Source organism: Bos indicus x Bos taurus, chromosome 11 (assembly GCF_003369695.1).
Source record: "Bos indicus x Bos taurus breed Angus x Brahman F1 hybrid chromosome 11, Bos_hybrid_MaternalHap_v2.0, whole genome shotgun sequence".
Classification (NCBI taxonomy): domain Eukaryota; kingdom Metazoa; phylum Chordata; class Mammalia; order Artiodactyla; family Bovidae; genus Bos; species Bos indicus x Bos taurus.
Window position 1 is genome coordinate 98,223 of NC_040086.1, and position 14,579 is coordinate 112,801.

Here is a 14,579-nt window from a genome sequence, read left to right on the forward strand (position 1 = left end):
GGCTCACTTAGAACAAGTAGATATAAATGACCAGTTCATATATGCCTTCTCCACAAGGATTGTGGCTGTAATAAATAGGCAGCCAAAGAGTGCACCATGAGAAGTCAAAAAGCCAACTTGAGGAATATAACTCTGAAATCAAAAAGTAAAAATATTAGGTAATGACCCCCCCCAGTAAAACCCACTAAAAAATGCACCAAGGTGTACTATGTAGCCCATCAGGCTCCTCTGTCCATGGGATTCTCCAGGCAAGTATCCTGGAGTGGGTTGCTGCACCCTCCTTCAGGGGATCTTCCCAACCCAGGGGTCAAACCCATGTCTCTTATGTCTACCTGCACTGGCAGGTGGGTTCTTTACCAGTAGCAGCAACTGGGAACCCCTTTAGTCGCTCAATCATGTTTGACTCTTTGTGACCTATGGATTATAGTGAGCTAGGCTCCCCTGTCCATGGGATATTCCAGGCAAGAATACTGGAGTGGGTTGCCATTTCCTTCTACAGGGATCTTCCCAACCCAGGGACAGTACCCGCATCTCCTACTTGACAGGCAGATTCTTCAGGAAAGGAAAAATGTCCTAAATCTGATAAATGCACAAGAAAGAATTTATTCTGATTTTCTATTACAAGATTAAGAAATTTTTTAGTTGCGAGCTAGATCTGGAAACATCTAAAATGTTAGTGCTTGAAGGGGCCATTAGAGTTAATTTAATACTGTACTCTAATACAACAGGTTAAGCAAACTGAAGCTCAGAGATAGGCAGTAACTCCCTCAAAACCATACTTTCTTGGAAGCTAACATTTTTTCATGTATGGGGTATAAGTACTGAATGTAGGAGACGGTTTACTCAGAAAGTATTCACATGGATTTGGTCTAGAGAAAGCAGCACATCCTAGACAACCACAGCTGCCTAGAAAGATGGGGAGGCAGGTTAGTTTCCCAGAAATTCTAAGCTTATTTGCAAAGCTGTTATTCCACAGAATAGTGAGTTAAGAGTGAATGTTTGTAGGTGTGTGGGGAAAAAAAAGTTCATGGTGAAGTAAATTTTAGAAATGATGGGTTGAACAAAGTCATACAGACTTCTTTCTGCCTAACCTGCTCAGATCTTTAAAGTTCATGTTGACTAAGAATCACCCAGAGTAGAGTAGTATGTGCTGGGTTTCACACATTTATTTGGTCCTAAACTTTGTTTTAAGGTCATACTTGCTAGCAACTCCCTAAACAGTATACTAAGGAGTATATTAAAAAATCTTTGCCTGTTATCTTTAAACCCAGAGATTAGAAAACTGAGCATTTTCCAATTACAATGTTACTATCCCTTTTCTATCAATCAGGGTTACAGCTATTGATAACCCACCCTTGCTCTGCATAATTCAATCAAATCTTACTGGAACAATGGCAGAATACAGAAACTGGATCACTCTAATCTAGAAAGTCACTACAAGGTTGAAATGTATTTGTTCAGAGTTCAGTTCAATTCAACATACATTTATTCAGTCTCTACTATACACATGGTTCATAAATTGACCCTTCCAAACATTAATACCTCCTTTCTTCTCTTTCAAGGATTTCAATCCTAGTAAGTAAGTGAATTTACCACTGTCTCCCTTCTTGGTCCTGCCACGTATTGAGCTACCAAGCATTTTACTGCCATTTCCATCTAGGGAAGATGACCCCTAGGAAGGAAAAGTGCAACAGAGAACCTACAGAACAAAAATGTTTGCTTTCAGACGTATCAATTTTATTTTGAAGTGCTCTCGAGTTTAGCAGTTTTATTTCAATGCCACCTAAACGTGCACCTGTATACTAGCATCGTAACTAAATAAAACAAAACTTTTATTTGGAAATTCATCTATATTCATTTGATCTGCACTAGAAATTTTTCACTTACTAGGAAAGTAGCATTAAAATCACAATGCTTTATTTGCAGCCAAGTAAGTTAAAAGGTAGAATCCTCAATATATATAAATTCTCATTACCTCATGATAGTCATCAGTTCCTGAAAACACATTTGGCCCTTTGTTGACCCTTCCGCCACGGTCTTTGCGTTTGATTTTTTTCAGCAAACCTCGTCCACGAGCAACATTAAAACTTTTAACCCTCTGCTCAGTACCTACAAAAGTTAAAATGTACTCTAGACATTATAAATAAAACAGCACACCAACCTACTAGTTTACAGAGAACAGCATATTTTAAATAGTCTACAATGTACAGTGCATTCTTTTTTCCCTCTAGATTCAATGAAAAAACTAATTCCATCTTTACATTTTACTTTAAGGTACTGCTCCTTATTGTTTTGTTTCTCAAGTGATGTTAGCAACATAAGGAAGGCAAGGAACAAGGATACACATGGCTGGAGAAGTCAAATCTAGTTTTATCCTTCTCATTGCACAATTAAGGAGGGTTTCTGTTTTTTAAGAGAATTAAATATTGCATTCCTCTCTAAGGAAGACAATGAAATATTATTAGTGATTAATTTGTAGCAAATTGTTTCTATTGATAATTCTGGATATCACATATATTGCCAAGCAAAATTCATACTTGTCTTTTACTTTTGAAAAACTTGATGTTTAAAAGTATCTTAAATTATACTTAAATTATAAAAATACTTAAATTATAAAAATTATATATTAGGGTAGTAAGTTAGAATACAAAGTGATTTCTCATCTTACCAAAGTCATATTGAACTATTAAGTTTTGCAATGATCTTAAATCTACAAAACAGCCAATAAATGCATGAAAAAAAGTTTCACTTCATTAAAAGAAATTAAAAATTAACATACCAATTTTCACCTCAAAGAATAACGGTAGTAGGGATTTGGAGAAACTGGCATTTTTGCACACTGGCAGAAGTGTTATAAATTGCTATAATACTTTTTTGAATATCAGCTTGGTATATGGGTCAAAAATCTTCAAATGTGCCTATGCCTTTTGACTCAATTCTACATTTCAGCATTTATTATTAGGAAGAAAGTTTGCCAAGATGAGATATGTATAAATATGCAGGGTTAATCACAGAATTTTTAAAAAATGGATGCAACTTAAATCTCAAATAATTACTAACAAATTTAGCAATTTAATAGATAAATTCTGGTGCATCTATTAGAATGTAGGCATTAGAATCTACTCATTAATGTAAGAATGACAGAAATACAATTCACAGTTAGAGAGGAAAAAAAAATGAGTTTTAACAGTGTATAGTTTTTTGTTAAAAATAATTCTCAAAAATTCTAGAAGAATGTTTGCCAAAAATATTAATAGTAATTGTCCCTGAGTGTAGAGATTCAAACTGTTTTTATCTTTGGTCTTTGCTTTATGTGTTATCATTTTTTACACATAGAAAAAGTTTTCTGCATTTGTCCATATATTACTTTCATAATTCTGGGGGAAAAAATGAAATTCAGAATAAATCACAATAGTCAATTCATTAACAGAACAAAAAGAAAGAGTCTGAAAGGAAAAACCCCAGGTAGGAAGGGATGAACAAGGACTCCACATTCCCTTTATTCCCCAAGTGGAATGATCCCCAACACCACTATGTCTGACTCCAGAACAAACGTGCTAATTACAATAGCACATGTATAGACAAATTCCTTTCTCTTTAGTTCAACAAAGCCTTGGTTCACATTTTTCAAAGGAATTTTGCTAGGAAATCAAGAAAAAATAAAGCCATAAAAATAACCAAATTTACTCATAATGGATTCTTTTTTTCAGTGCTAATTAAAAGATGTGAAATGAATCACCAGTCCAGGTTCGATGCATGATACAGGATGCTCAGGGCTGGTGCACTGGGATGACCCAGAGGGATGGGATGGGGAGAGAGGTGGGAGGGGGGTTCAGGATGGGGAACACGTGTGCACCCGTGGCGGATTCATGTTGATGTATGGCAAATCCAATACAATATTGTAAAGTAATTAGCCTCCAATTAAAATAAATAAATTTATAGTTTAAAAAAATAAAATAAAAATAAATAAAATTTTAAATTTACATTTTAAAATTTTTAAAAAAATAAAAAAAAAAAGTTATGTAGGGTTTGGGTTTCACCACTTCACCTCAGCCTCATCTTGCACCAGTTTTCTTGAAGCAGACATGCTAACTAGACAATTTTTAAGGCTAATTTGACCCTTATGTGATCCATAATTTCTATGGAAACTTGTCCTGGTTTTCCCAGGGATGATGTACCTCAATATAACAGATGAATAGGTTATCATTCCAAAAATTTCTTTAGGTTTTGTTCTTATTTCTGATCCAGAAAAATGTGTATAGTCCTTGGTTGGGTGGATGAAAACATATGCATGTATGCACTTCCATTTACTACACCACTCTGCTTGACTCCGCACCACCCCCCCCCCCCGGCAAATTGTAGTTATTTTACATTGTTAAGTTAATCCATTATGTTTCCATTGTTCCCATTATGGCTTGCAATTGTAATTCTTTTATTTTTTGTATGGCTATTGATTGTGAAAACTGATAAACATCTTTTACTCTTGTGATTATGTAACTGTTACTCACTTAATACCATTATATCATGATTGGTCAACAGAAAAATAATAGAACTCCATATCACCCAAACTAGGATCTAACAAAAAGACCCGTAATCACTTTTTAAATTCCAGATGCATATCAGAGTTATCTTGAAACTTTTTGAAAAATACAAATGCTCAGGTATTGCTTTTTTTCTCCAGAGCTCCAGGTAAGTTTCTAATGAGCAGTTGTGTTTAAAAATGATGCTTCTGAACTGTGGTGTTGGAGAAGACTCTTGAGAGTCCCTTGGACTACAAGGCGATCCAACCAGTCAATCCTAAAGGAAGTCAGTCCTGAATACTCATTGGAAGGACTGATGGTGAAGCTGAAACTCCAATACTTTGGCCACCTGATGCGAAGAACCAACTCATTGGAAAAGACCATGATGATCAGAAAGATTGAAGGTGGGAGGAGAAGGGGATGACAGAAGATGAGATGGCTGGATGGCATCACCCATGAGTTTGAGTAGGTTCTGGGAGTTGGTGATGGACAGGGAGGCCTGGCATGCTGCAGTCCTCCTCTTTGGGGTCGCAAAGAGTTGGACACAACTGAGTAACAGAACTGACTAAACTGGACTATATGATGATCTTTTATTTTTACCTAGTTTGTTTCACTTTTTGTATTTCATATTCAGTGCCCCCATTTCATTTAGTTTATGTTTTCCAATTTCTTGAGCTCTTCTTTTTTATTTTTATTTTTTGATGTTCTTTCTCAAGCCTTTATCAAGTATAGTAGAAAAGCTTTTTCATACATATGTATAAACATATAGTTTAGAAAATTATGAATTTTTACATAACAAAAAAATTATGACATTTTGATTTCACTTGTTTGGCTTAGTATGAGTAGAATGCTAGATTTCTAGCATTTATTTAGGTTTACTGTATAGCATAGGAAACTATAATCAGTATCTTGTAATAACCTATGATGAAAAATAATTTCAAAAATAGTATTTGTGTATTTGTATAACTGAATTATCTTGCTGTGTACCTGCAACATTTTAAGTCAACTATATTTCAATAAAATACATATATTCTTTAAAAAGTCTATAGTCTTGAGTATATTTAAACAGCAAAGAGGATCACTATATTTTAAACTCTAATAAAAGAATAGCTTTCTAGGATTCTGTCTTTATAGGGTCTAAAATATAAAGTAACACAAGGTAACTGTTGAAAAGTGTAGGTAATTTTTTTTTCAGTATACTGATACCATATAGAAGAGAGGGGAAAAGACATAACAGGAAAGTTGTTCTACATTTTATATACTTTAAAAATATTAGGAAATCTATTAAATGCAAATTTTAAGATATCATGCAGATTGAAATATCTATAGATTTTGGTCCTCAAGGTCTACTAAATAAAGAAAAACAAATTCAGGAACCACAGGAATAAACTGACCATTACAAAGGGCTAAGAAATTTAAGTTTTTATTTCATAGCTACCTGTTTATCTTAATAAAGTTTTCATAGTCAAAACCAGACAATTTCAAACTTACCTTGCTGAATTCCTTTCAATCTTTGTTTTTTCCCTGGTTCTTTAGAAAAAGATGATCCTAAAGAAGTATTTGAGGTTTCTTTAGCTTGCCTGTATTGTTTCAGCTGACTGGCAAAATCTTCCTCTGTTTCCTGACTGTAGCTACCAAAGTTGTCATCACTGTAGGTACTGTACTCATCATAGTCTTTACTTTTAAATTTTCTGTTATGTTGACTCTTCTTTGATGCCATGTAGCTTCCTGATATATGTCCATGCTAAGTGAAAATGAATAACCATTGTCAGGATTTTTCAGTTACATATAGAGGAGTTGATCGTAACACAGGACATCTTCCCCCACCCCTCCATCCCCAGAAAGCTGGGAGAAAAAAGGGAAAAGAGTTGTTCTGTCTTGTGGTTAGAATTTATCTATGGAACTATTTAAAACTAAGTTTAAAAAGCTAAATGCTACTCTGATGTTATTAAACACTGTAATGTTCATAAAACCTTGCTGGTGAGTGTGTCTTGTTCACTTTGTTTTCCATGCCCATGTCTTACATTTCTCATGCTCCATACCTCAATATTTGTATCCACAAGAGTACTTTAAAATCCATATCAACATACACGAATTCCTTCTCCAAAAACCCAAAGAGGTCTTTTTGAAAATAGAAAAAAAAAAATAGTAAAATAGCTTGGAGAAAGGGTAGAAAATATGCAGAGTCTCCTTAAGATTGAAAAATTCCCAAATGACATGTTTAAGCATATTTAATAAAAATTATGTAAGGTCAAATTTGTAAAAAGAAAACGCTTGTATATGAGATTTAATAGGAAAAAAATACAGATGTCCCTAATAATGAAAAATATCTAATGAATAAATTGCTCATTAGAAACTATTAATTGCATTTATCCATTATGAATTTTATTGCTTTTTACTAAAGCATGTAAAAATAAAAAATACATTGTAGTCCTAGAAGTTTATTTAGTGATAGTATGCAAGTACTTCTCTATTCACCGAAATATTTTCATTACTTCTATCATATCTTGTCAATTTTTTTATAAGAAAGCAAGAAAAAAATTGCACATAATTACAACTTGAGGATCTAGAAAAAGTCAGACCATGACTCATTTTCAGTTTAGTACATTTTAAATGTGATATAAAATACTACCCTGGCAGAATACCAACACGAGACTGCATTTTTAATAAAATACAGAGAAATATTAAGTCCTTTCTAGTAATTATAAAATAGAGAAAAAGTAAATACTAACTGAAACAATCAAGAAAATCAATTAACATCGATTTTGAATTTTGAAGACATTGTATTAGACTTCCAACATTCTTTTTTTTAATATAAATTTATTTTTTAATTTATTTTAATTGGAGGCTAATTACTTTACAATATTGTATTGGTTTTGCCATACATCAACATGAATCCGCCACAGGTGTACACATGCTCCCCATCCTGAACCCCCTTCCCTCCTCCCTCCCCATCCCATCCCTCTGGGTTATCCCAGTGCACCAGCCCCAAGCATCCTGTATCATGCATCAAACCTAGACTGGCGATTCGTCTCACATATGATATTATATATGTTTCAATGCCATTCTCCCAAATCATCCCACCCTCACCCTCTCCCACAGAGTCCATAAGACTGTTCTATATATCTGTGTCTCTTTTGCTGTCTCGCATACAGGGTTATCGTTACCATCTTTCTAAATTCCATGTATATGTGTTAGTATACTCCAGTACTCTTGCCTGGAAAATCCCATGGACAGAGGAGCCTGGTGGGCTACAGTCCATGGGGTCACGAAGAGTCAGACACGACTGAGCGACTTCACTTTCACTTTTCATTTTCATGCATTGGAGAAGGAAATGGCAACCCACTCCAGTGTTCTTGCCTGGAGAATCCCAGGGACGGCAGAGCCTGGTGGGCTGCCGTCTATGGGGTCGCACAGAGTCGGACACAACTGACGCAACTTAGCAGCATACTGTATTGGTGTTTTTCTTTCTGGCTTAATTCACTCTGTATAATAGGCTCCAGTTTCATCCATCTTATTAGAACTGATTCAAATATCTTTTTAATGGCTGAGTAATACTCCATTGTGCATATGTACCACAGCTTTCTTATCCATTCCTCTGCTGATGGACATCTAGGTTGCTTCCATGTCCTGGCTATTATAAACAGTGCGGCGATGAACATTGGGGTACACGTGTCTCTTTCAATTCTGGTTTCCTTGGTGTGTATGCCCAGCAGTGGATTGCTGGGTCGTATGGCAGTTCTATTTTCAGTTAACATATTGAAAAGCAGAGACATTACTTTGCCAACAAAGGTCCATCTAGTCAAGGCTATGGTTTTTCCAGTGGTCATGTATGGATTCGAGAGTTGGACTGTGAAGAAAGCTGAGTGCCGAAGAATTAACACTTTTGAGCTGTGGAGTTGGATAAGACTCTTGAGAGTCCCTTGGACTGCAAGGAGATCCAACCAGTCCATTCTAAAGGAGATCAGTCCTGGGTGTTCTTTGGAAGGAATGATGCTAAAGCTGAAATTCCAGTATTTTGGCCACCTCATGCAAAGAGTTGACTCATTGGAAAAGACTCTGACGCTGGGAGGGATTAGCGGCAGGAGGAAAAGGGGACAACAGAGGATGAGATGGAAGGATGGCATCACTGACTCAGTGGACATGATTTTGAGTGAACTCCGGGAGATGGTGATGAACAGGGAGGCCTGGCGTGCCACAATTCACAGGGTCACAAAGAGTCAGACACGACTGAGCAACTGAACTGAACTGAACTGAACTGAAGGAATCTCCACACTGTTCTCCATAGTGGCTGTACTAGTTTGCATTCCCACCAACAGTGTAAGAGGGTTGCCTTTTCTCTACACCCTCTCCAGCATTTATTGCTTGTAGACTTTTGGATAGCAGCCATCCTGACTGGTGTGAAATGGTACCTCATTGTGGTTTTGATTTGCATTTCTCTCATAATGAGTGATGTTGAGCATCTTTTCATGTGTTTGTTAGCCATCTGTATGCCTTCTTTGGAGAAATATCTGTTTAGTTCTTTGGCCCGTTTTTTGATTGGGTCATTTATTTTTCTGGAATTGAGCTGCAGGAGTTGCTTGTATATTTTTGAGATTAATTCTTTGTCAGTTGCTTCATTTGCTATAATTTTCTCCCATTCTGAAGGCTGTCTTTTCACATTGCTTATAGTTTCCTTTGTTGTGCAGAAGCTTTTAAGTTTAATTAGGTCCCATTTGTTTATTTTTGCTTTTATTTCCAACATTCTGGGAGGTGGGTCATAGAGGATCCTGCTGTGATGTATGTCGGAGAGTGTTTTGCCTATGTTGTCCTCTAGGAGTTTTATAGTTTCTGGTCTTACATTTAGATCTTTAATCCATTTTGAGTTTATTTTTGTGTTTGGTGTTATAAAGTGTTCTAGTTTCATTCTTTTACAAGTGGTTGACCAGTTTTCCCAGCACCACTTGTTAAAGAGATTGTCCTTTCTTCATTGGGCTTCCCTGGTGGCTCAAAGGGTAAAGCAGCTGCCTGCAATGTGGGAGACCCGGGTTTGATCCCTGGGTCGAGAAGATCCTCTAGAGAAGGAAATGGCAACCCACTCTAGTACTCTTGCCTGGAAAATCCCATGGACAGAGAAGCCTGATAAGCTACAGTCCATGGGGTCACAAAGAGTTGGACACGACTGAGCAACTTCACTTCACTTTCTCCATTGTATGTTCTTGTCTCCTTTGTCAAAGATAAGGTGTCCGTAGGTGTGTGGATTTATCTCTGGGCTTTCTATTTTGTTCCGTTGATCTATATTTCTGTCTTTGTGCCAGTACCATACTGTCTTTACTGTGGGTTTGTAGTAGACCCTGAGGTCAGGCAGGTTGATTCCTCCAGTTCCATTCTTCTTTCTCAAGATTGCTTTGGCTATTCGAGGTTTTTCGTATTTCCATACAAATTGTGAAATTATTTGTTCTAGCTCTGTGAAAAATACCATTGGTAGCTTGATAGGGATTGCATTGAATCTATAGATTGCTTTGGGTAGTATACTCACTTTCACTATATTGATTCTTCCGATCCATGAACACGGTATATTTCTCCATCTATTAGCGCCCTCTTTGATATCTTTCACCAGTGTTTTATAGTTTTATATATATAGGTTCTTTGTTTCTTTAGGTAGATATATTCCTAAGTATTTTATTCTTTTCGTTGCAATGGTGAATGGAATTGTTTCCTTAATTTCTCTTACATGAAGGAAACACAGCCCCTCGGTCTTGAGAGTGGGCTGCACGGACAGCTGATTCTCATCCCGCTCCATGGCAACAAAGCCCCGGCCAGCCCCGCACTACACACGCCCGGCCCAGTCAGCCCCGGCCTTCACCTTCCAGTGGACCCCTAGTACACATGGTGCCAGGTGCCGGCTTTCCGGCCTCCCGTGACTTCCAACATTCTTAAAGCAACGTTTTTAAAGTTTATCAACTGTTCTCAGTCTAGCACTTCAGAAATTCAGAAGTGGATTTAGGATCATAGCCAAAAGGCAGTGTTTCTTACATTTTTTAAAAAGCCACTATTAAAACAAAAAAAGAATTGTTTTGATTAAGCTGAAGATTAATTCATTGAATGGTACTTACATTTCCTTTTATTAAAAATGTGATTATATTAATTTTTCAATGATATATTTCAATGCTTAATTACTAAAGATTACTGTTAATGGGCAACTTTGAATTTTTCTCTAGAAATTAGATGCTTTCCACAAAAGCTTTTAAGCATTAATAATAATCCAGTTCTCTTGATTTTTTCACAGCCTTTACAAAAATAATCTCCATAATTCCTAGTTTTTCAAGCAGAATTACCCCTAAACTTTCAATTCATCCCTCCCTTGATTTCCCAACTGCAAATAATCCTATCCCTCTAATGATGCAAATCTCCCATCTCAGGGCTCCTTCTGCAGTGACAGACTCTAACATGCCTGCTGCAGTGCTTAGTGTTTACATCAGGGCACCACCCAAGCTCTCCTGGAAGTGCTAAATGGACTGAGGGGTTACAGAGCAGCCCCAGAGAAGAAGAGCTCCTCGTGCTTCACAAGTTCATCATCTGGAATGAACAAAATGTACTCAGCAGCAAGGATCTAGCAAGTATTTTTAAAAGCCCTCCTAAAGATAAAAGAAACGAAAAAGACTATAAATTCTACCAAAAGATATAATTTCTCCAATCATTTTGCTTATTGATTATTAGGCTATATACCTGCTAGAATGTCTGTGGGGGCAGATTTGGTTTCTGTAATACAGGCTATCATTATAAACATGAAATAAGAGTACAGGAGACCCTGAACAAGGATGAGGAAAAAGGAAAACATATTAAGCATTTCAATTTCATAGTTAGATGCTAATACTATATTCTATTATTGCCTTTTAGAGTAAAACTTACATATAGTACCTACTTTTTATCTCATTAAATGAGATTTTTAGGATATACTTTCTAATATCAGTGAGTCAACCCTAAAGCGTATGTGAAGGAAATGATCCTGAACTTTCTTTTCTAATGCCAGATTAGGTAATTTAATTCAGATCAGCCCTTCTCCTAAAAAAAATGCAGAAAAAAAATTTTTTTTCAAACTACTATAGACATCACAGAGCTAACAAATTAGCGAAGGATTTCTGGACCATTATTCATGGAGTAGCTGAAAATCCCCAGAAGTGAGCAGTACTTGGAGCTGTTTTTGCTCTGAAAGCATTGGCCCATCATGAAAAATCATCTGACAGGTTCAACAATACTTTTGACTATCCTTTTAACCTTTGGGAACAAAAGGAGAAGTCCAGAGTCTGGAAAAAGTGGAAACCTTAGAAATCCCCAGTAAGTCTGTGGATTTTGAGGTTTATGCACACTGACGTGAATACTCCTCAGTACTCCTGAGAGCGCCAGGATTTTTCCAGCACAAAGTAATTATTTATATTGAAGTTTTGCTCATACAATGCAATATACTTAAGGAAGATATAAAGTATATCATGTTTTACTTTTTTTTTCTGTTTAAAACACATCAAATAACATTTGCACTTGAAAAGGTAGATGGCACAAAATTTGTATATTGAAGCCCTAACCCTCAATACCTCAACATGTGAGTGTTTGGAGAAAGGGACTTTAAAGTGGTGATTAAGTCACAATGAAGATATTAGGGTGAGTCCTGATCCAATTTGACTGCTCTCTGTCTAAGAGGAAATTTGAACACACAGAGGAACCAAGGGTCCACGTGCACAGAGGGATGACCATACAAGGACAAAGCAGTGAGTAGGTCTACAAGTCTACAAGCCAAGAAGAAAAGCCAAACAGATCCTTTCTTTGTGGCCCTCAGAGAAAACCAATCCTGCCAGCCCCTCAATCTTGAACTCAGATCTAGCCTCTGGACTGTGAGAAAAGTAAATTTCTGCTGTTTAAGCCACTAGTCTGTGGTATGTTGTTATGGAAGCCCTAGCAAACAAATACATGATGTATTCTTTATGTTCAAAGATTTGAAATTTGTAGCATGTTTTATAGAATATTTTTTTTAATATCAGAAAGCAAAGAATGAAATTGAAAGCTTAATTCTTCTCTTTAAAAGGCAGCAATTCAAAAGATATCATTTCACACCCATTAAGAAGGCTCTTGGGCTTTCCAGGCGGCTCAGTGGTAAAGAATCCACCTGAAATCCAGGAGATGAGGATTCAGTCTCTGGGTCGAGAAGGTCCCCTGGAGGAGGAAATGGCAACCTGCTCCAGTATTCCTGCCAGAAAAATCCCATGGACAGAGGAGCCTGGTGGGCTATAGTTCATGGGGTTGCAAAAAGTCAAACACAACTTAGCGACTGCACACATATGCACAAGAAAGCTCTTATCCGAAACAAAACAAACAAAAAACAGAAAATAACAAGTTTGACAAGGATGTGGAACAATTAGAAAAGTCTCAAGCATTGTTGGCAGAAATGTAAAATGGTGCAGCCTTTGTGGGAAACAGTTGGTAGTTCCTCAGAAAGTTAAATGCAGAAATAACATATAATCAAGCAATTTCACTCCTAGGTCTACACCCCCAAAGAATTGACAGCAGAGTCTCAAAGAGATGTCTATACACCCGTATTCATAGACAATAGGCAAAAGGTGGAAGCAATCCAAATAACTATCAATAAAGGAATAAATAAACAAAATGTGGTATATACCTATAATGGAATATTATCGAGCTTCAAAACATAAGGAAATTCTGATACATACTATACAACATAGATGGAAAAATTTTTTTCAACAAAGATGAAAAAATTATGTTAAGTAAAAAAAGTCAGACACAAAAGGACAGTGTGTGACGTGCCCAGAGCAGACAAATTCACAGAGATGGAAAGAATAGTGGATACCAGGAGGGGGGAGGGGAGAAATGAGGCATTACTGTTTGGCAGATACTGCTTCTCTTTAGGATGACAAAAATGTTCTGGAAACGGATAGAAGTGATCGTTGCAAAACACGGTAAATACACTTAATGTCACTGAGCAACTGTTATTTTAAAATGGTGAAAATAGTGAGTTTTTCCAAAGAAGATATATGAGTGGTCAACAGACACATGAAAAGATGCTCAATATCACTATCACTAATCATCAGGGAAATGCAAATCAAAACCACAAGGATATATCACCTCACACCTGGCAGAATGGCCATCATCAAAAAGCTAAGAAATAACATGTATTGGTGAAAATGCAGAGGAAAGGGAACACTTGTACACTGTTGGTGGGAATGTAAATTGGTGCAGCCACCACAGAAAACAGTACGAAGGTTTCTCAAAATATTAAAAAAATAGAACTATCATATGATCCAGTGTTCCACTTCTGGATATTTTCCCAGAGAAAATAAAAACATTAATTTGAAAAGATATATGCACCCCTGTGTTCACTGCTGCATTATTTACAGTGGCCAAGATACAAAAACGACCTAAGTGCTCATTAATGGATGACCGGATAAAGATATGTGGCACATATACAATGGAATATTACTCGACCATAAGGAAGAATGAAACCTTGCCACGTGCAACAATGTGGATGGACCTACAGGGCATCACGCTAAGTGAAATGACCCAGACAGAGAAAGATAAATGCCGTGTTATTTCTCTTATATGTGGAATCTAAAAACCAAACAAATGAGCAAACAACAGAAGAGAAACAGCTTCGAACAAACAGGTGGTTGCCAGAGGGGAATGCGGATAAAAGAAATAGGCCAGGGAGATTAAGAGGTAGAGCCTTCCAGTTGTAAAACACGTGAGTCACAGGGATGAAATGTACAGCACAGGGAAAACATAATGTAATATCTCTGTAGGTGACAGCAGAGATGAATGGATAAAGGTATGTAGCACATATACAATGGAATATTACTTGACCATAAAAAAGAATGAAATCCTAGAGGGCATCATGTTAAGTGAAATAAGTGAAAGTCTGGTAACCAGACTTGTGATGGTATCATTTTGTAATGTACAGAAATAATGAATGCTATTATTATAATACATTGTGTACCTGGAACTAACATAGTGTTGTAGGTCAATTCTACTTCAATTTTTAGAGAAAGAAAAATAGTTAAAACTGTAAATTCT

General features: G+C 36.5%; 1 protein-coding gene across 2 annotated transcripts in view; it reads right to left on the reverse strand.

Annotated features, from left to right (window-relative positions):
* ZC3H6 (zinc finger CCCH-type containing 6) overlaps nt 1-14,579 on the reverse strand; it is a 76,432-nt gene that overhangs the window by 24,651 nt on the left and 37,202 nt on the right. Inside the window, exons 4-5 of one of the 2 annotated variants that reach the window (XM_027554508.1) lie at nt 6,012-6,264; nt 1,976-2,109 (exon numbers count right to left, since the gene is read on the reverse strand). The exons of the other annotated variant lie outside the window; for it this stretch is intronic. Coding sequence (XP_027410309.1) covers nt 1,976-2,109; nt 6,012-6,264 — 387 coding nt within the window. The remainder of the gene's footprint in view (nt 1-1,975; nt 2,110-6,011; nt 6,265-14,579) is intronic. 2 annotated transcript variants of the gene reach the window in all.